The sequence below is a fragment of the Alligator mississippiensis genome, chromosome 4 (assembly GCF_030867095.1).
Source record: "Alligator mississippiensis isolate rAllMis1 chromosome 4, rAllMis1, whole genome shotgun sequence".
In the NCBI taxonomy this organism is placed as follows: Eukaryota; Metazoa; Chordata; order Crocodylia; family Alligatoridae; genus Alligator; species Alligator mississippiensis.
In genome coordinates this window covers 170,573,456-170,595,662 of record NC_081827.1, presented here as the reverse complement: position 1 = coordinate 170,595,662, position 22,207 = coordinate 170,573,456, and the positions used below count along the sequence as shown (strand labels likewise).

At 44.0% G+C, this 22,207-nt stretch overlaps 1 protein-coding gene across 1 annotated transcript in view; it reads right to left on the bottom strand.

The window, feature by feature from the left end:
* Window positions 1-950: 950 nt before the first annotated feature.
* WNT9B (Wnt family member 9B) overlaps window positions 951-22,207 on the bottom strand; it is a 36,446-nt gene continuing 15,189 nt past the window's right edge. Inside the window, exons 2-4 of the mRNA XM_019492346.2 lie at window positions 12,004-12,260; window positions 8,879-9,144; window positions 951-7,887 (exon numbers count right to left, since the gene is read on the bottom strand). Of these exons, the coding sequence (XP_019347891.1) occupies window positions 7,411-7,887; window positions 8,879-9,144; window positions 12,004-12,260 (1,000 nt within the window). The 3' untranslated portion in view covers window positions 951-7,410. The remainder of the gene's footprint in view (window positions 7,888-8,878; window positions 9,145-12,003; window positions 12,261-22,207) is intronic.

Below are 22,207 nucleotides of genomic sequence, written 5' to 3'. Positions count from 1 at the left end.
AAGGAAAACCTATATGGCTAGGCATTTATCTTAACAGCCTTATGGAAGCTACTGGCAAGTAGGGTTTTGGAGAAAAAAATAGAACTGGGTTAAAATTTTGCCACCTCCAGAATCAGAGATTCACAGGGCTGGAAAAACCTCTACCATCCCTGACATTTTCCAGTGAAGGAGATTCTGCAATTTCCCCAGGCAGCTTGTTGCAACACATACCTGCTCTGACATTTAGGAAGCTTTTTTGAGGCTTAACCAGAATCCTTTTTTTTGAAGTTTAGACCAATTACTTTTTGTCCGGACTTCAGTCGCTAGGAAGAACAATTGTTTGTTATCCTCTTTATGGCAGCTTTTCAAATATTTAAAAACTTATCATGTCACCCTTTAATTTCCTTTCATCCATAATAAATATCAGACCACAGTTGCAAAATTGTAGCATTTATCCATCTATGTTGCTGGATCAGTATTAGTATACCTCAGTATCCATTAATTATTGAAAACTTTTATAGAGTTATTTATTATCAATTTTCCTAATTTGTTTGCATTTTCTGGTTTCCAGATAGACAGTCACTGGCAGAGGCTGCTGGCCAAAGCTGAAAGTGCCCAGCTGTTTTTTTTTGTGGGGTTTTTTTAAACTAGAAGCCCATCTCTCCCCCAAAGGGCTTCATTAGGTTTGGAAGCAAGTCAGAGATTAAATAAACCTCTTAGCCATTTTTTTTGCCAAAGATATTTGGATATATAGTCTTACTTAATGTCAACCAAATGACAAACTGCAAGATTAAACTGATTCTTAATGTCACTTTGCTTAACTTCACTTTGCTTGAGAAAGGGATCTGAAGAGCAGACCGCACCAAAGAAAGCCGGGTCAGTGTTTAAACACAGATTTTTCTCTCTGCCAAGCATACAATGATTGGATGACACAGTGTAAGACACTAAAGAGCATCAAACCAGCAGTGCAGTGAATTTAGAATGAGGAAAGATCAGTTCATTTATTTATTTTGGGGCAGGGACCATCTTTGTTACACGTTTGTATGGCATCTAGTTGAGATGGGTCTTTGTCCAAGTCAAGGGACTCCCTGATACTATAACTATACAAACAATATCTTCCACAACTTCATTTTTTCCAGGCAAGTTGCATTGTCATATTAAGGACAGAGGAGCTGGTCAAACATTCCAGGTGACAGTAATGAAATTGGAGTTGAGCACAGACCCGACTAGGATAGTTGTAGGAGGGAGGTTTGACTGCATATATGATACTGTGCAATTCCCATCAGCTACCAGAGACTTTGGGTACTACTCAGAAAACACATCTAAAATCCTGAATCCCTACCTTCCATGTAGTGAGCCAGCAGCCACAGCTGTGCTCCAGTGCTAATTGAGCAGGAGTGACACTTACAACTTGAAGGTTTATATCTGATGAGATAATTCCAAAAAGAATACAGTTCTTTTCTCAATTGCTTGCAAATAAAAGCATCTCTTTCATTACTTCTGTTTCCTCAGAGACCCCTGGTTATCCAGGATGGCTTATTTTACTTTGAGACAAATTCTATTCTCCAGAGTAAATCCAAAATAATTCCTCTCATTTAAAAAAAAACAAACAAACTTTACATTTATATTGGAGTAACCAAATCCAAAATATGTTTTTAAGTGTGTATGGCTTCTGCTGAGGTCAAAGCTGAGCTGTGTAAAGCCCATGAAACTAAGTGTCAAAACTGTAAGCTCTAGTAGTCTGATCATATCCTGACATGGCTGTACCCACCTTTCTGCTTAAGGAATCCTTTTACAAGCTTTTTGACATTTTTTCTAAAATCTACCTTACACAAACCACCTAACTTACTGCTGAAAAACTTCCACTTGTAGAGTGGAACAGTGTGAGGTTACATCACAGTTTAAGGCAGAATGAAGATTCCAGTTGGAAATATACATATTTTTTTCACTGCCTCAGACAAAGCCAGGCATGTTTCCAGCCTGGGGGAACTGCTCCATTTATCTGGGACTTTCCAAATCGGAGAAAGAAAAAAATTATTGCAGCACATGCTTGCTTTATCGCTGGATGCTTAGAAGGGCCAGACTATTAGAGTAGGTTAGCTGTATCACCTGTGCCCTCCCCGCCCCACCTCATCTTCCAATAATGGGCAAAGTGGAGAAGAAGCAGTTAATGCCTCCTTTAAATCAGTCTTCACAAGAAAGGTCTACGGCCAGATAACAAGCACAACTAGTGTCAAAAACAAGACCTAGGTAATTCAGCCAAGAATAGAGAAAGTAAAATTAGAGATTATTAGAAAAGACTAGATTTTAAAATCAGTAGGATTTGATTACATTCAACCTAGGGTACTTAGAATTAGCCTAAGCAACTGAAGAGTCATTGACTATTAGCTCTGAGACCTCATGGAGGCCAGGTGAGGTTCCAGAAGATTAGGAATTACAGACCTGTCAGTCTAACTGTAGGATGTAGAAAGATCCTGGATTATATTATCAATTAATTTGCAAGCACCTAGATACTAAGTAACAGCCAACATAGATGTGTCAAGAGCAAATCATGTCTATTCAACCAAATTTTCTTCTGTGACAAGATGAATGCCCTTACTGATGGCAGGGGAAGTAGTGGGTATAACATGCCTTGACTTTAGTAAGGCGTTTGACACAGGTTTTCATGGTCTCTCATAAGCAAGCTAAGGGAATACAGGTTTAAAGAAACTACTGTGAAGGTCAGTGCATAACTGCTTGGACAATCAAACTCACTGACTAGCCATCAATGGATCAATGTCAAACTGAAGACTGTGTCAAAAAGGATTTCCCAGGGGTCTATCCTGGGCCTAGTACTATTCAGTATCTTCATTAATAACTTAGAGAATGGAATTGAGTGTATCAAGTGTACACTTAATAAGACTGTGGATGATGTCAGTTGTATAGGTTGGCAGGCACTTTAGAACACAGGGTTAGGACTCTCATAAATGGGGAAGATGGTCTGAAATAGACAGGCTGAAGTTACTTAAAGATATGGGCAAGCTACTACACTTAGAAAGGAACAATTAAATACACTAATACAAACTAGTGTAATGACTGGCTAGGCAGAAAAAGATCAATGGATTACAGGAGATCATAAACTGAATATATATCAACAAAAAAATACTGTTAAAAAAGAAATCTAATAGGATACTGGGATATATTAACAGGATTGTTGCCTCCAAGACAAACAATTTGAATCCATCTTTCCATTTGGTACTCTTGAAGCCTCACCCAGTAGACAGTGTCTAGCTTTGGCATCACAGTTCAAGACAATTGTGGACAAACTGGAAAGAGTCCAGAGAACAGCAACAAATATATTAGAGCTCTAGAAAACAAACAGAATGCAAGGAAAGGTTGGAAGAATTGGGATTATTTGAGACTATAGGTGAATTTGATAACACTCTTCAAACACAAAAAGGCACAACCAATGCGTAGAAGGGTCACATGCCCCCTCTGAGATTGGCTGCCGCTGTCTGGGGAGTGGGGGGTGATGGCCAGTGCCCCCCCAAGAATGTGGGGGTGCCAAAAGAAGCACCAGCAGCACTTCTGGGTTTGCTGCTGGCACTTCCAATTGGCTGCTGGGGGATCCCCCCCAGTTGGCGCTTGGCTCATGGTGCCTTCCCCACCCCCCACCCCCCGGGGATCAGCAGGCACCAGTTTCCCATGCAAAAAGGAATGCTGTCAAGAGGATGGTGCTCAATTGTTCTCTGTGCAAAAAACATAGGGTAAGTAGTAAGGAGGATTAAGCTGCAGTAAGGTTGGCTATTAGGAAGGATTTTTGAACTATGAGGATTATTAAGCACTGGAATCAATTATGTAGAAAGCTTGTTGATTCTTCATCACTAGATATTTTAAGCATTTTGTCTAGGGTGATTGTATCTTGAAGAGGAGATCAGACTAGATGAGCTCCCAAGCTGCCTTCTGACCCTTTTTGTCTTATCAATATAGGGAACTGGAAAGGTGGAAAAGGTGGAACAGCAAGTTAGCCTGCTGCATATGGATCAAGCACACAGAGATAGCATATGCTTTATCAGTGGGCTCCACCAGTATTTGTGAGAAAGCAGGAGATGCTAAGCATCAGGATCCTCAGGTGCATTTCTGACTCTGGGAAGAGATTGTGATAGCACAGCCACACATCGCAGCCATCCTGTTTGAGTCCTCTGACAGGTTTGAACACAAGTGTATCTCCCCATGTGAGCTAAGGCACCAGCCCACTGCACACTGAAAAATCAAAGCCATAACTTCTCTGGGGCCCAGCTGCTCCAGCATAACACTGAGCCACACTGTGTCAGGAGAGAGTAACAGAAGCAATTTTCCTTCTGAAAAGACTTTTTTGGCAAAGCAAGAGACTTGACTTTGTTACTGGAACCTTATTGTTCTGTAGAGACCATATACAAACTCTGCTATCTGATCCATCAAGCAAGTGAATGATACTTGCCCGCAACAGCCTAAGACCTTGGTTTGCAGGATGAGTTGTGAAGTGAACAGAAGTGTTAGAGCAGCAGTCAATGGACGAGCCAGGACTAGAGCTCCTGATTGCTCAGTTCATGCACTTTCCACAAGGCCTCAGGACATTGTGACATCATTTCCTCCTCCTGGTTTTGTTTTCCACAAAAGAATTGCATGAGAAAAATTTCACAATTTTGAAACAAACTGACTGCCTGCAGCAGGATCCAAAGATTACACTACTTACGATACATGCATAAGAGCTGTCAAAGCTGCAGTGCCATGTTGCCCCCATTGAAGCATATGGAAATGCCATATTCATTATAGGTACTCAGGTCTGTACATGCCATCAGTGCAGGGGCAGATTGGTACCATGGCACAAGGCAGAGCAGTATATCCATTACAGGCAATTTTAACCCTTCATGGTAAGCAGCTGCTATTGCTTCCTAGTTTTTACCCACTGCTTAGTACTCAGATTTGTGGGAAGCCTTAAAATCTTAAAGGATCAGCACTAACACATAATTAATGGTCTACTCATTACTAATTCCTGAGGTATTTAGGGTGGTAAAAAAATTAAGACTAATTATCCCCGATTGGCTCTAACATGTCTGTCATAAGCACTTTGATAGCATTTACACTTTAAGTCATCATGAGCCAGATTATGGGATGAAAGGGATAAATCCATTATGAGAACTGTAGGTTGCCAGAAGAATCACAGTGAATTCCAACTATCAATTAATAAAGACCAAGATCTGCTTTGAGCCAGTTGACTTCAACTTTTTTTAAAAGCAGGACCCAGTCCAAACAAACAGAGTATGTGCTGAATTTACAATCTCAAAGCCAGTGAGCTGAAAGGGAACTAGTGGTTGCATGAATATTCTACCACCTTGTTAGGACCCAGATCAAGGGTACGTTAGAAGTTCAGGCTCAGGGTCTGTTTAAGGCTTGGAATCACATACATGGCCTCACCAGCTTTTGAAGATAATTCAGCTGCCCACAAACACTGCCCAGTTCAGATCCCAGGGTCCAATTCAGCTTTTAGTCCATAAGCCAGGTTCATACCCCACAATGAAGATTTGTGAGAGGCAAATATCTCTAATACTGTCACCCATACATCCTGCAGGTGTGGGAGAATGAGATAAAGGCTCTTCTTGCATTTGGCAGCTTACGGTAGATTCCAGTGAGCTCATTTCACCCCTCATGTTTTACCATAGGTTGAAGCATTTCCATCTTCCATCATGTCACAAAGCTTGAGCACTCTTTGGAAAAAGCTGTGACAGCCTCAAATGAGAGTCTGGCTCCTCACTGTTCCCCCATTCATTCAGAGGGCTGGATAACAGTCAGCAGCACCCATACTTCTCCCAACTGACTTCCTTCAGTATCTGCCAGCAAGCAGTCATGCCTGTGAGCACAGCATAGGGTAAGTGGGTTTAACCAAAAAGTCAGCAACCCTGAGTGTCCAGCTGAGGGAGCAGAGTATTCTTCTGGCTCTTGCTAAATAGCTATTGTGAGATCTGTGAATGCATTGAATCTGTATGCATGAATCTTAAATTACCTTCTGTTAAATCTGCTAATGCTGATGCATAGAGTTTTACTTTATATTTACAACATATTCTGTGTCTACCAGTCTGGTAGCACTCTCTTACACTTCTGGCTGGAGTCATTTATTTGTGAATGCCTTGGACAAACATAATAGCTACTGAATTTGCAAAGCAGTCCCTCTTATACACTGTGATACCACTGGTATAAGGGCATTGATCCAGTAACAAAAACTGCCTTCTCTTTTGTACCTTTTAAAGACACAAATGTTAACTGAGCCACTTACCCAGCTCCGTCTGTGGAAGAGGCTTCCTGCAAGAGCTTAGAAGTACTAGCAGGTTTAAACTGCACCACTGAAATACTGACAAGTGTCCTGTCCCCCCCAAATCAAGTCAATGGAAGAGGCTGCGATCTTGTAGGACGTGCCCAGTGTCTTTGTTTAAGCTCTGCAGTCTTGCACCTGATCTGCCAAGGGCTAAAGTGCATGTTGAAGAAAATACCATGCACCTTGGTAGTACCAGTTTGGAGTATATGGCCATGGCTGGCTATTTAGGAGATAAGAGATGTTCAGATCAGCGTCCACAGCAGGACACAGCATGAAAGGCAGAGAACAGCCCTGCTCCAGTGTTTGCTCCTGCAGAGGTGCAGAAGACATTGGGCATACTAGTACATGGTGCTTCACATTTCATATCGTCACTCAAAGGCAGAGATTGCCTGGTAGTCATTTCCACCTTGAACCTTTTAGTTTACTGCTACAGTGGGTGTGCACGCACATCCACGTTTATCACTAAAATGTGCACGCAAACTTAGAAATAGTTAGCTGACTATAACTCAGAGTTTGTCTGTGACACCAAGATGAGGGAACTCATCAGCGCATGACTAGAATCCAGAGCAGAGAGAACCCAGCTAGTTCCCAGGGAGTAGCATATTAAACCCCCCCTCCTTTTGCCAGTGTCATTTTGTCTCAGTTCAGCAACCTTGACGTTCCAATTATATCTGCGTCCACTACCTGGTCCACTTACTGCCTTTCTTCCTTGCTACCTTTCAGTGCCAAGGCCCCTGAGCCTTTATGGTTAGCCTCCCTAATGCATTTATATACAAAATGTAGGGAGCAGTATTCATGCAGCTCCCGTCAAGAACAAGGTTTAATTTAAAAAGGGACCCTTATTGCTTCAGTATCCCTGAAGTCTTACAACTCATTTCTCCCCAGCCTCTCTGCCTTCCTTCCTCATCTCTACCTGACACAGCTTCTGATACTGCATCCCTCATAGATGGAGCTATCCAGTACACCGTGTGTCAGGGATTCTCAGCATGGAGAGAGCAGGAGCTAATATCAAGTGCCTTGCAGGAAGCTGTGCCTGCCTCTGCCTCATTATTACCTTTCATTTGTATACCTCTCCTTTCCTGGCCTGATAACACCTGACATTATTGCTTGCAGCTATAAACAACCTCTTCCTGCATACACTGTTGACACTCCACATAGCAGCACCACTGCACCTGGCAGTGGCAGGAGAAGGTGACCATCTGACTCTGAGTATTGTAGCCACGTCCACAGCACATGCTGTCACAGTTGGCCTCCCGAGAGCATGTCCTTCCAGCAGTGCCCAGTGAGTACTTGCTGGGCCGACAGAAGCTAGGCGAGTCCTCCACATACACCAAGTCAGTCGGGCGTGGAGAAGTAGGGTTTTTGGAGGAGTGGCCATGTTTCTGTGGCCCCACGAGTTCAGAATGCCCCACAGCATCATTGGTGGCACTAAAGACCTTGATAGCATCATCATAGCGAAGCTTGAGTAGCTTGCCAGTCTCATGGAATGGAGAGAGCTGCTTCCAGCAGGTTCGCACAGCACAGGAACCTGAGACACCATGACACTTGCATGTGGTTTTGAGACCATTTTTCACAGCCTGAGGAGGAAGAGAAACTCTAGTTACCAACTGCTGGGACCATGGGTTAGTGTATGTAACACTGCAGACTCCACGTACAGGGTATCTCAAAGTGCTTCAGCTTCATTTTTCACATTTTACATGTAGGGAAACAAAGGTACATAAAAAAGGAAAGTACTAAAGTGGCTAGAGATCTTGAGAAAATGCCTTACATTGACAAACTTTAAAAATACAAATAGATTGAGCTCTAAGAGAAGATTGTGATGTAATTTGATTGCAGTGGCCAAATACATCTATGGGAAGAAAATGGTAGGGATTAGAGAACTCTTCAGTCTAGCAGAGAAGGGCAGAAGAACCACCCAAATCCATTTTAGACACAAGTTGTGAATAGCAAAGGCTGTTTGTTACAACAGAATAACTGTTGTAACCAACTACTTAGGAAATTGTGGACTCTCTCTACCTTGAGGTCTTCTAATCAAAACTAGATGTCTTTAACCAAGCAAAGGGATAACTAGGAGGAATTCAATGGCCTGAAATATGCATCTAGTCTGACCTAACAATCTGATGGTTTCTTCTGACCCAGAACTCTAAGGTGATTTGCATAGTGTCACCCAGTAAGTTATCAACAAAGCTGTGGTAGAAGCCAAGCATCCCATTTCTAGCTATGCACTAGCATGCCTTGCTATACTCAAAAGTCAGAAGGACCCTAATGGTACATAGTCATTGCACAGGACTATGGATGGACTGAAACAGTCAGACAGCACAATGTGGTCACTCAGGATATGACAGAAGTAGTGGGTATAGAACACATCTTGTCTCCTTTGAAAATGCAAACTCCTGCCACCAGAGCTAAAGGAGAATATTCTACTAGTTGTCAGTGGTATAGGGCCTATGACACACAATAAGCAGTTCTGCAGTAAAGAGCAATGAACAACCCACTCTCATCAAGGATGGGACTGAGGATGATTCAAGATGCTTGCATCTGACCCTGCTCTGTTCTGGGCAAGCTCACCTTGATTCCCACGTTGGTGTTGTGGATGTCTACCTTGGCCCGCAGGTCTTTGCCAATCTTCTTCTGGCCTAGGAAGTTTTTGAGGAATTTGGTGCTGTATTTGAGATTGTCCCCACACACCCCCCACTGCCAAGCCTTGCGGTTCTCCAGGTCCGGAGAGTCATCACAGGTACAGCGCTCCATGCGCCCAGCACTGCATGCCCTGGCCAGGGAGTGGGTAAGAGCTGCAGAGGACGCTGCATAGAGGAAAGCAGTTTCCTTGAAACCTGCGTAAGAGAAACATTGAGAGGCTTGGAATGGTAAAGGTGTTGGTATTCACCAGCATAGCTGACTTCCCCAACTCCAGGCATAAAAAGAAACACTGGGCCCCCTTCTAAAGGGAGAAGGGAGTATATTGCTTGTCTTACCTCCATCTTGGTAGTAGGTAAAGTAGTGGACAGATTAGTCAGTATGTTAAACTATTAGCAGAAGGAGAGGGTACCAGAGGGTAAATAGCACAAATATACAAACAACTCATACATAGGATATGATGAACACAAAGTGCCAACGATATTAAGAAATATAAAGAGAAGAGCATCACCCAATACCCACCCACCAGTGTAAAAGAGAAATCAGAAATGTTAAATTTGATATAACTGGTATTACTGAAGCATGAGTGGCATGTTAAAGTCAATGAACACACCTTATTTAGTCAAATTTGCTGAAAAACAATCAATTCAGAATTTGTTCTATGGGATATTTAAAGATTTCTCAGATTGTGACAAGAAGTCAACATTTTTCAGGGAATGGAAAAAAATTATTTGAAAATGTTTCATTTGTTCTTTTTTCCTATGAATCAAATGGGAGTTTTTGTGTTGTTTAATATAGATCTATGACCATATAAGCTGTTATAGTAGTCCATGATCCTATTTAGTGTAGCCTACTTTACTGCTCATTAAAGCATCACATAAAAAAGCGCTATTATGCTAATGCGCAGTAAAATACACTACTGTGCATTAAGCGTCACCTAAAAAAAAGTGTGGAATTCTTACTGTGCATTAACACAACCTAATGTGCATTTGTTTAGTATGTCACATTGGAGGTACTAAATTTAAAGCACTTTAGTAAAAGTGCCTTAATGCGCATGTAGATGTGCCCAAAGAGTTTAATGGAAATTGGCCAAGGAGATCTGAGCCACTGATGTTGATACTTAACAAATCCTGGGGTACAGGGGTAGTTCTGAAAAAAAAAACTAGGGGGAAAAAAAGCTACTCTTGAGTTTAAGGAAAATGAATTTTGAACTGATCTCAGACAAAATCATGGGAAGGCTGATACAGACCAGTCAATGAAGAATTAAAGTTTGCCACTATACTTCATACCAATCAATATGGCTTTATGTAAAATAGGTCTCAAACACATTTCGATATCCTAAAAAAGTCACTGTGTTGGAGTAATATATTCAGGACAGCAGTAAGTTATTTCATTCACAGAGTCAAATCTAGCTGCTGAATGGTAAAGTTAACTATATAAGAGGTACTTTGGGACATTTGTTGGCATTTTAAGTCCCACTTCCTTAAGAAAATATATGTTTCCATTTTTTAGCAAGATTCTAGCACAGGAAGCGGGAGGCCCAGGTTCTAGGCCCCCCTCACCCAGGTGGGGATTGTATCCATATATCTGACTTCCCAGCAAAGGGCCCTAACCAGTAGACCATGTGCTAAACAGAATTAAGAGCACCTCCATCTTTCCTGTTAAGGCTGACTCAATGGGTAGTCAAGAAGGGCAGGTATGTGGGGACACATGTCAGGACAGAGTTTGATCTAGTATGTTAAGGAGAATCTCTTCTGTATCTTAGAGAAACAGCCCAATCCTCACAGTCCATATACAGAGCATATGTGTGCACATGCTAGTATGACTAAGCCACCTTTGTGATCTTTTGATTCTGGGCTCCTATAGTGGTGGTTGTAGCATCTGGTGAGGCTTACAGAGCCAAGGTCAGGGTCTCTGAGTACAGCAATTCTGTATGCAAACTACTCCCTCCCCGATCTGCCATGTACCACACACACAGGCTGCCTGTGGCATGTGTGCTGTAGGTTGGCCACTTCTGAGCTCCAGCATTTCTTTGAAAACATCAGATTTTGATTTTAAAAGATCCGAAATGACAGAGAACCCATCACAATCCCAAGTTAATTGTCCAAGTGGTTAGCTGCCCTCATTGTAAAATGTCACTTTATTTCTATCTTGAATCTGTCCAGCTTTAAGCCTCCAGCCATTGGTTCTCTTTGTGCCTTTATCTGCTAGATTAAGGAGCCCTGACTTTCAGAAATCTTCATGCGTTAGGTGTGTTTACACTGATCGAGTCACTGTTTAAGCCTGTCTTGCAAACTAAGTAGTTTTTGAGTGCCTTTAGTATGGAAAGCCTGCCTTATCAGTGAGATCTCCAATCATTCCTATAGAGCGGGTCTCTGAACTTTTCTGATTTTTCAGTATCCTATTTGATGTGTGAACACCAGAAGAGGAGGCAGTTGTACAAAAATGCCTCATAAAGGCATTGGTGAGGTCAGTATCACCTCCCAACTCTACACCCTCCTCGTAATACCAACTCAGGGGAGAAGCTTGCAGTTTCTTCAGTCTCCAGCTCAAGAAAGCAAACTGATGCTGGCTATCTCCCATAGAAGTGCCGGCCAGATTTCAATCTGTTTCACACTTGAAATCAGAGATCACTGCCTGAGGTGGTAGGGCTACAAACACAGTATACTCAACACATTTCATTCCAGGGAGTCTGTTTACTATGTACTTAGATAATGGGTTAGGTACTGAACATGCTACTACATAACCTCCCTGCTTAAGGTGAAGGTTCATGGTTTTAAGCCTTAATTTAAAGAATCTTTTACTTCTAGGTGGCTGGTTCAAATCCAGACTCAGTCAGGAACAGCCACAAGCAGCTACCAGAAAGTTGTTTGGTTGCCTGTGCGAGAAGTCTGTTCTTGGTCCTTTTCCCAAGGATCAGGAATTCACATTGCAACAGGTAGCACCTCCCCCAGTTTCCCAGGAGAGAGAGGTTCTGCAAAGTAAACTCAAGTGCTCAATCAGGAGCTACTACACTGAAAATTATGTTCTACTACATGCCAGGGACTGGTCTGTACCTCGCTTCAGGAGACTGGTCCGTCCTTCCAAGCTGCAGTTCCAGCGCTCATTGCGAAACTGGTACTGGCACTCCATGATCCCAAGCCGGATGGCATCTCGCAAGGTCTCTGCCAGCCCAGGCTCCCGACGGCAAAGCCTCTTCTGCTTACGGGACAGCTTGAGCAAGTCGCATTGCTTAAGGTGCACCTTCCCTTGGGCAGGGTTTGTTGATGGGCCCAGCAAAGGGAAGTGGGTCAGAGCTTCCTTTCCAGTAAGGCTGACAGAGGAGAGACGAGAGAGAGAGGCAAGTCAAAGGAGAAAAGATCCAAAGGATGGTCTTCAGAAAGCTACTGGCTAGGACACTTTCTGACTCTGAGGACTGGCCAGTGGCATATCTAGCCACTGATGCATTAGATCTGGTACCCCATCCCAGCACTAATCAAAGCAGGGTGGCCAGGACTAAAGTTGCAGAGGAAACAGAAGATGCATAACTCTAAGCACCCCTACAGTCAACAGCTGTGGTACACCGACTGCAAATTTTCCACTTAGACCTGAAAGGGGATAAGTTTATACGATCTCATGCTTGGGATTCAAGTCTTAGTTTTTTAGCATTCCCAGTATTTCCACAGTCACATGCAGATGTTTATTTGTCTACAGTTTAACAGGCCAATTCATGCACAGTGATACTGCAGGCTGCTACATGTCATGATTCATGAGAATGTACTTGCTCTCTGGCATGTTAATCACATTCCTTCAGACCTACCTATGCATTAAGTTCTACAGTGTCACTGTAAGTAGCTGTGACTGACAGGACAGAGGAGAGACTATACACAGCAGGGTTAGGACAACTATAGCAGGCAACAATTTTCAAGGAAAACTTTTCTTTTTTTCAGCAAAAAAACCTAAAACTTGGCCAACCAAATTTTGCAAATCAACCTGAAACAACTTGGAGAAACCTGAAATAGAGCTGAAAACGTAGAAATATTTACCTAACTTTAAAAAAATGAAATGTTTCAATATTTCATTTCAAAACAATGTTTTGTTTCCAAACATATTTTAAGTAAAGGTTCTTAAAATTTTTTTTTTTTAAAGCTTAACAGAAAAAATATGTTTAAATGAAATAAAGTGTTTAGACTGACTGAAAATGAAATCTATCCACATCCCAGTTTTCTAGAATTGGGAAAATTAGGTTTTCAAACAGTTCTAGTCAGGGCTGCTCTTAGCTGAGGAATACCAGGGAGAATTACGAGGCCCCACAGATACTGCCCCAAAGGGCAGCAAGAGTAAGTGCTCCAGGGATTCTAGCTAGATAAATGAAAATCTCACAAGAAATGTTTTTTTTCCTGAACTGTCAGCCACAAGAAGTACTCCACCCCTCATTTATCTTTAGAGAATCCCCAGGAGCTATTACCCACCCTGTAAGTTTGCATCCAGTCTATGTAGACAAAGGCCCCTGCCACACATTACATACATTACGCAATTAACTGGTTAAATGTGCAATAAATTTAGACTGGCCCCATGTACAAAGTAATTATCACACCATAAAAATGTCTATACAGCTCTTAAGAGCCAATCAGTTACAAAATTAGTGCTTGACAATGGGCAACAACTAGATAGCTGGTTTCTATCCAGCTTTAATTTGAATGTGGGGTAGGGTCCTAACAGAAGAATCAGTTAGCGCTTCCCTTCTGCCCCATCTCCTCCAACCATGGACAGGGCCTCAGTAATATCCTTTCATGATTCCATAGATCAGACCTACTCCAGGTGACTTCCAGACGTTGTGTCAGCTGCAAGAGCAACTGCTGGGCTAGGCATCGACTCACCCTTTGGAGCTACCCGTGTGGACACATGGAATGTGTCTGGAGCCTAGCAAGTTGCTGGGCAGCTCCGGCAGCAGAGAGTTAGTGTGAAACTTGTAGTCCATGGATAGATGCTATCATTTCCCCTGCCCAAACACGTAATGTTCCTTCTTGTTCATGACTTAGAGCCAGCCAGAAAGAAATGCCAGTTAATCATTAAACCAGGCTGGGAAATTGGTAAATTTCCTGTCTATCCACCCCGAGGGGCAAGGATTCTTGTGATTCCTTTTTTTTGGAACAACTGTATAGTTGGAAGAGCTGTTGGACAAGTGACCTGAGGAATGGCACTTGATGCCCAAAAGCTTGCCCAGCATCCTTCCCAGGTACACAGCTGAACTAATAAAAGATATAACAAAAAATCCTTGTCTCATACACTTCCTGGACCACTCCAACACATTCTTTCCCAGCGGCAGTGCGGAGAGTAAGTATTCACTAGGCCCGTGTGAAGCGGCTAGCATTCGCTTTGGATTCGGCTGATTCAGAGGACAGCGATTTGATTCGGTGATCCGAATCACTGTCCCGATTCGATCTGGCCAAATCTGATTATGAGATTCAGCTGCTGCCAAATGTTTGAATTACCTGGGCCCATCCCCTGCCCACTCTCCCAGCCCAGCAATAGCTGCCCTGCCCGGCCCAGCTCCTGGCAGTTTGAAAAAAAGCCCCAACTCAGCAGGTGCTACCAGGCAGGGGGGAGATTCCCGCTGCCCCCCACTGCCACACGCCACATGGGGGGGCTCTGCCTTTAAGAAAAAAAATGAGAACTCCCTCCCCCACACACACTCACCATTCCTGCCCAGCAGGGGTAATCCCCACTGCCCCGTGCCACATGGGGGGCTCTGCACAAGGCCCCTGAAGCCATGAGACAGCTGCAGGAGTGGTGAGTCCTGGGGTTTTTCTCGTGTTTTTTCTTAAAGGGCCAAAGCTGGGGCGGGCAGGGCAACCAAAGTGGGGCTGGGGGAGTAGCAGGGGTTGGGGGGCTCATGGCAGAGCCTCCCATGCAGCATGGGGCAGTGGGGAGCAGTGGGGGCAGCAGGGATTGCTCCCCCCTGCCCGGCTGCACCCAGTGAGTGGGACTTTTTTTTAAAGCACCGGGAGCTGGGGTGGATGGTGCAGCCATGTGGAGGCTGGAGGAGCAGGCAGGGGTTGGGGAGGCTGGGGGAGCAGGCAGGGGATGCGGCCTGGTAGGGGTTCCCCCCATGGTCTCCTCTCCCCTCCCTCACCCCTACTTACCAGCTCCGAGTCTGGCCACAGCTCCCTGCTGCAGCCACCGGGGACTGTCCAAAATCAAAGCTCTCCAAATATTTTCCAAATTGATTTGGAGACCTTCGAATCAGCTCGGACCTTTTACTTGGTCCCCCGATTCGATTCAGATTCAGAGATCTGGCCACTGAATCGGGCCAAATCTCCTCCAAATCGAATCAGCACCCAAAGCTTTGCACAGCCCTAATAGGTTGTAGCTGTGTTGGTCTAAAGGCAAAAGCAGTCAAAACTCTTGTGGTAGAGGCGATATCTTTTATTAGACCAACTAGATCATTGAAAAATATTTCTTTATTCTCAAACTTTTGGGCTCACGCACCCGTCCGCAGGCAAAGGAGAATGCAAAGATTGTAAAATTTGTCCCAGGTAGAAATGAAACTTCATAATGCACAGGGGAACTGGAGGATGGTGTAAGTTCCACTGGTGGAAAAGTTCATTCTATGCAAATTAGGTTTGGATAAATATTGGAGTAGTTTATTTATCTCAAAGGTGTCTGATGGCAAGTAGGATGCTGAATTTTGCTTCTTTCTTGTGAACTTGTTTCATATTTTACAGGAGGATTAGTGATGGAATGTTTCTCCTGGGTAAGGAAGTTATGTTGTGGTCCTTTGCCTGAGGAAGGGCACGTGAGCCTGGAAGCTTGCAAATAAAGAAATATTTTTTCAATGACCTAGTTGATCTAATAAAAGATATTGCCTCTACCACTAGAGTTCTGATTACAATAGAGGACAGATATTTGTGGTCAGAAACAGCATAAGTCAAGAAGTCATAGTTGAATTTTAAATAACTAACACCACAGAAGAACAGGCATGTTCTATGGCTGAAGGGCCTAAGTGTTAAGCTTGTAATAAAAAGCTGGAAGTTTAAGTCTGGGTGTGCGCATGTGATTTTCAGTCTGATTTGCCAAAGCACACCTGGAGTTGCAGCTAGCAAAAGTTGTGACATGTAACAAGAAAGGTTTCTACAAGTATGTCAGTAACAAAAGGAAGATCAGCAAAACTGTGGGTCCCTTACTGAATGGAGAAGGCAACCTAGTAACAGAGGATGCAAAAAAGGCTGAAGTGCTCAATGCCTTTTTCACCTCAGTCTTCACAGGCAAGGTCAGCTCCCAGACTACTACACCAGGCAGCACAGTTTGGAGAGGAGGTGAGCAGCAAATAGTGGCAAAAGACCAGGTTAGGGACTATAGAAAAGCTGGACATATACACAGGGCAGGACGGGATGCACCCAAGAGTGCTGAGGGAGTTGGCTGGTATGATTGCAGAGCTGCTAGCCATCATCTTTGAAAATTCACGGTGATCAAGAGACGTCCTGGATGATTGGAAAAGAACAAACATAGTGCCCATCTTTAAGAGAAAAAGAGAAAAAGGAGAAAAAGGAGAAAAAAGAGAAAAAGGAGGATCCAGGAAACTACAGGTCAGCCTCATGGAAAAATCATGGAGCAGATCCTCAAGGAATTCATTTCTAAGGATTTGGAGGAGGAGAAGGTGATTAGGCACAGTCAGCATGGATTCACTAAGGGCAAGTCATGCAACCAACCTGATTGCCTTCTATGATGGCTCTGTGGACACGGGGAGACCAGTGGATGTGGTATATCTTGATTTTAGCAAGACTTTTGATGCTGTCCCCCACAACACTCACAGGCAAGCTAAGGAAGTATGGGCTGGATGAATGGACTGCAAGGTGGATAGAAAACTGGCTGGAGCATCAGGCTCAGACGATAGTAATCAATGGCTCAATGTCTAGTTGGCAGCCAGTATCAAGTGGAATGCTGCAGAGGTCAGACCTGCAACTGGTTTTGTTGTTCAATGTCTTCAGCAACAACCTGGAAGATGGCATAGAGTGCACCCTCAGCAAGTCTGCAGATGACACCAAGTTGGGGGGAGTAGTAGATATGCTGGAGGGTAGGGCTAGGATTCAGAGTGACCTAGACAAATTGGAGGATTGGGCCAAAAGAAATCTCATGAGGTTCAATAAGGACAAGTGCAAAGTCCTGCACTTAGGACAGAAGAATCCCATGTACCAGTACAGGCTGGAGGCTGACTGGCTGGGCAGCACCTCTGCAGAAAAGGACCTGGGGGTTACAGTAGACAATAAGCTAAATACGAGTCAGTAGTGTGCCCCCATTGCCAAGAAGACTAATGCTAGTATGCTAATGGCATACTGGGCTGCACTGGTAGGTGTCTGTTGTCAGCAGGTCAAGGGAAGTGATTATTCTCCTCTATTTAGCATTGGTGAGACCACATCTGGAGTAATGTCTTCAGTTTTGGGCCCCCCTCTACAGAAAGGATGTGGACACATTGGAGAGAGTCCAGCAGAGGGCAATGAAAATGGTGAGGAGGCTGAGGCACATGACTTCTGAGGAGAGGCTGAAGAAACTGGGCTTATTTAGTTTAGAGAAGAGAAGAATGAGAGAGGATTTAATAGCAGTCTTCAACTACCTGAAGGGGGTTCCAAAGAGGATGGAGCTGGACTGTTCTCAGTGGTGAGAGATGACAGAACAAGGAGCAATGGTCTCAAGTTGCGGCAAGGGAAGTTTAGGTTAGATATTAGGAAGCATTTTCTCACCAGGAGGGTAGTAAAGAACTGGAACAGGTTACCCAGAGAGGTTGTGGACTCTATCCTTGGAGGTTTAAGACCCAGCTAGACAAAGCCTTGGCTGGGATGACCTAGTTGGGGATGGTTCTGCTTTGAGCAGGGGGTTGGACTAGATGACCTCCTGTGGTCCCTTCCAACCCTAATTTTCCATGATTATATGAATTCATTCAACCCTGTTTTTGTTGTTGAGCTGATGGATGGGAATACTAAACAATCAGAAACACCCCCCCACCCCCAAATTAAAAACCTCACAGCACCTTTGAAGTAGGGCGGTTTATTCTCAGCATATTATTTTCACTGTATAAATTAAAAATACTGAGGCCGAGAGCATTAGCAGATACTGCCAAATGACGTGGATAAGTGGTGGCAGGATGTGTCCCCACCACATTTGGTCTACTTCACTGGGCAAAATATGTCACCCATTGTCCAGCATCAGACACTAGCTGGATCCTGAGGGACAACAGGAGACGTGTTCCCTGCTTACAGAGACATGCCTTGGAGATTCCTTGGGATGTGTCTCTGTAAGAGGGGAAGGCTGGGCAGGCACTCCCAGGACTTGAGGGGCCCAATCCTGTGTGGGAATTCCCAGGGCACATAGACTCAGGCCCCTGAAGCACCTGCTTGGGGCAGCTGGAGAGTGCAGACAACTCCAGGCTGATCACGCTCTCCCACCATAAACCTAACAGATGTCAGCTGCAAGAAAGCAGTGCATATTGATGCCACCTATGTTGCAGCTACAAGTTTTGGGCATTTATGGTATGACAAGGGGTATGGACATCTGTTTGCTTGGCCTTTGTGCTACCATGAACATTTTTATGGCAACGGTTTTTAAGACTCGGCTAGACAAAGCCTTGGCTGGGATATTATAGTTGGGGGTGGTCCTGCTTTGAGCAGGAGGTTGGACTAAATGATCTCCTGAATCCCTTTCAACCCTCATTTTCTATGATTCTACATCTGTTTCCACTCTAAGCAACTCACCTGAGGAGTCTATAGTAAAACAAGTAGTTTAGACAAGGTACCCTTTATCCATGGTTGCACATGTGCTTAGTGCAGCAGTTACTGCTGTCCTACAACAAATCTCACAGAACTGTTGACTGGACTTCATAGTTGACTGGACCATCCTTATCCAAGTTGACTGGACCATCCTTATCCATCCCCCAAGCCCCAGATTACCATGATTTTTCCAGGAAGAATACATGCCTCATGGAAAAGTCTAACCAAACATCCCCTCTCCTCCCCCCCCCACCCCTGCCCCTGCCTAACCATCCTAATACCTCATGGCCCTTAGCTTATTCATCACTAGAAGCCACAAATGCAGTCCTCCAAAAGGTATGGAAGCCTCACCCTTCAACACTAATACCTAATGGTCTACACACCTACTCCAGCACTCTAATGCTAAGATACCTTTGGAGCTCCACACCCAACTACATTCAAAGTTCATAGATTCATAAATTCATAGATGTTTGGGTTGGAAGGGACCTTAGCAGATCATCGTGTCCAACCCCCTGCCCTGGGCAGGAAAGAGTGCTGCAGCCAGATGCATGTCCAGCCTCCTCTTAAAGACCCTCAAGGTAGGGGAGAGCACCACCTCCTTAGGAAGCCCACTCCAGATTCTGGCAACCCTTACCGTAAAGAAGTTCTTCCTGATGTCTAACTTAAATCTGTTCTCCATCAGTTTATGGCCGTTGTTCCTAGTAACTCCAAGAAGTGCACTGGTAAACAAAGGATCTCCTATTCCTTGTTACCCCATTTGGAGGTGGCCACAAGATCATCTCTCAGCTTTCTCTTGCAGAGGCTGAAGAGATCCAGGGCAAGTTCTTCCCATACCCACTACTCATCCTCTATATACTAAACTTTACCCAACTGTTCCATGTCTGGTCGACCAAAGAAGATGAATTCCTTATCAAATATTTGTGAGGCAGCAGCATTCCCTCTTATTGATTTTGGTAGGGGGCATATGCTTCCTTTTCTACTCCTGTTAGCTGGCTGGGCTCTTCCTTCTCCCATAGCATTAGGGGTTACTTCTGCTTCCCTCTCAACAGGGTATGGAGGTTCAGCTCCCCACCCATCTGACCCCCCCATCCCTGACAGCAGCAGCTGTAGCTCACAAGGCAATCATGAGACCACCCAGCAGAGAGAGAAGCCAGCAGAAAGAGTCCCCACATCATTGCTCCTGAAGTCACATGACACAAATAATTGCCATAAATATAGAGCCACAGGCCACAGGCCTCAGCTCATACAGCAGGAGTTCAGGAGCTAGAAGGTGGGGACCACAAGTTCATCTTCCCCTGCAGGTATTAGGGTGCAGAATGAACTCTTGATGACTGCATGTTTGATGCCATCCAACAGGTGACAACAGTGCACAATACTGTGTGTTTACGTCCCAGTTCAGGGCAACACTAAAGCATACATGTAACTCTACTGAAGTCAGTGGCACTTGAACTCAGCCGTGGCATACGATAAGTTTGGCATATGATCCAGTTTTTGCAGTACTGGGGCTTGACTCCATGCAAAGAAAGATTTCCTAATGCTTGAGGGCATGATGCAGAAGAAAAGGCTATGCTTTATTTTCTCACCTTGTGTTTTTCTCTGTAAAAATATTTTAGGGTCTTAAACAGGAATAATCCCTTTCCCCATTTTTTTTTGTTTTAACTGGAAGTTACAGGACAGGCTCATTGCATTGCTTATTAGTGTTGTTCAGCATTTCCCACTCTTTCTCTGAGCTATCTTCCATAGTAGATTACCTGTCTCAGGCTGAACTGGTTAGGAAAATTTCTCAAAATGAGATCTGAAAAAAATAAGTGGTTTTGTTCATGTTAAAAACATTCTGACAACATCTTCTTTGAACAACTCTTGCCCCCCGGGCTGTGAAGCAGAGTCCTGCAGTTTGACAGGGTAGCCTTTATGTCAGACAGGTACCTTTCTTAAGCCCAAAAAAAATCAGTCAGATTTGGCCAAGGTATAAGTTTATGATGGGAGGGATCCTGGCTTTCTCTGATTTAAAAAAAATCCCCAATTTTTGGATTAAAAAAAGTAACCCCAAATCCACATTTTTCTATGATTAAAATGAAACATCACTAATGTATAGATGTATATATGGTGTTGTTTCATTTTAATCATGGAAAAATGTAGATTTGGGGTTACTACTTTTAAACCAAAAATTGGAGATTTTTTTTTTTAAATCAGAGAAAACCAGGATCCCCGATGATGAGAAAAGTTGCAGTTTGGACATGATCTGGAGATACTTGCTGGCTAATAGTGCCAAAGAGTAAATCCTCATGGAGCATGTCTCAGTCCCCACAGTTCTACATGAGACTTCACCAAATATGCACCGTCCCCAGAGAGCAGCTATGACGGCTCCACCCAACATGGTCTTTTCTTGCTGTTCCTGCTGTGAGGCAGGTTGGGCCCAAATGCTGGAGGAGATAGCAAGAACATTTTCTCCCATGTTCTCAATCATTCCCTGCTGGCATCTCAGAAGCATGGAGGCAGAAACCACATGATTAAGAATGCAGAGGGGGCAACAGTTATATCAGGGAGAGGGAAAAGTGATCAGGCAAATACACCTTTACTAGGACCCAGGGGAGCAGAGGGGCTGGAGAAGAAAAAGGACTTGGACAAGCTGAAGAAGTTGGATAGAAAGGGACAAACATGGGTAAGAAAAATGATCAGAAGTCTGTGCCTATGAGAAAGTGCTCCTCCAGAACCTGGAATGGGACCCCGATTTCTCATGCCTCAACACTCCCCTACTGTCCCCTGGCAAAGGACAGTCCACACAGCAGTAGGAGTTTGTCATCCTCTCAGTTACTGCATTGTCTCAAGTAAAAGAAGTTTGTCCAGTCAAGATAAAGGTTTCAGCGCTGCTGATAGCCCACGTGGGTGTCAGTATAATGCCATGTGGTAACATTTAGGGTTTTACAAGTTAACTTTAAAGAAAATGAAAGAAAGGAAATCACACATAAAACCACATTAAGAGGTTAGTAAGTAAATCAATAGGTGCTTCTACATGTGCATTAATGCATTTTTTCTAATGTGCATTAAGTTTAGTATCTCCGGGTGCCTATACATGAGCAAATTGCATCTGCCAGAGTGTGGGAATTACCGCGCTCCAGCAGCCTCCTGCATCTTGTGTGTCAGCATCACCATGCTTAAAAATGGTGGTGAGGGCCAGGGCCAGATTAACCCTTTAGTGGGCCCTAGGCAAACAAACTCATGGGCACCTACTTTTTTCACTCAATAATTATAATATGTAAAATAAGCACAACTGGGCCCCTTCTTCACTTAGGGCCCTAGACATGTGCCTGGTTTGCCTATGCATTAATTTGGCCCTGGTGGGGCCAAAAAGAGCTTTAGTTCAAGCACCCCTGCTGCCATTTTGAAGCATGAGGACACTGCTACATGAGATGCTGCAACACTGATTAGAGCAGTTCTCAGAGCTGCTCTAATTAAAGCACCCCCCCTCTCCCCCCCCCACCCAGAGCACATATAAAAGTGCCCTCTAATACGCAGG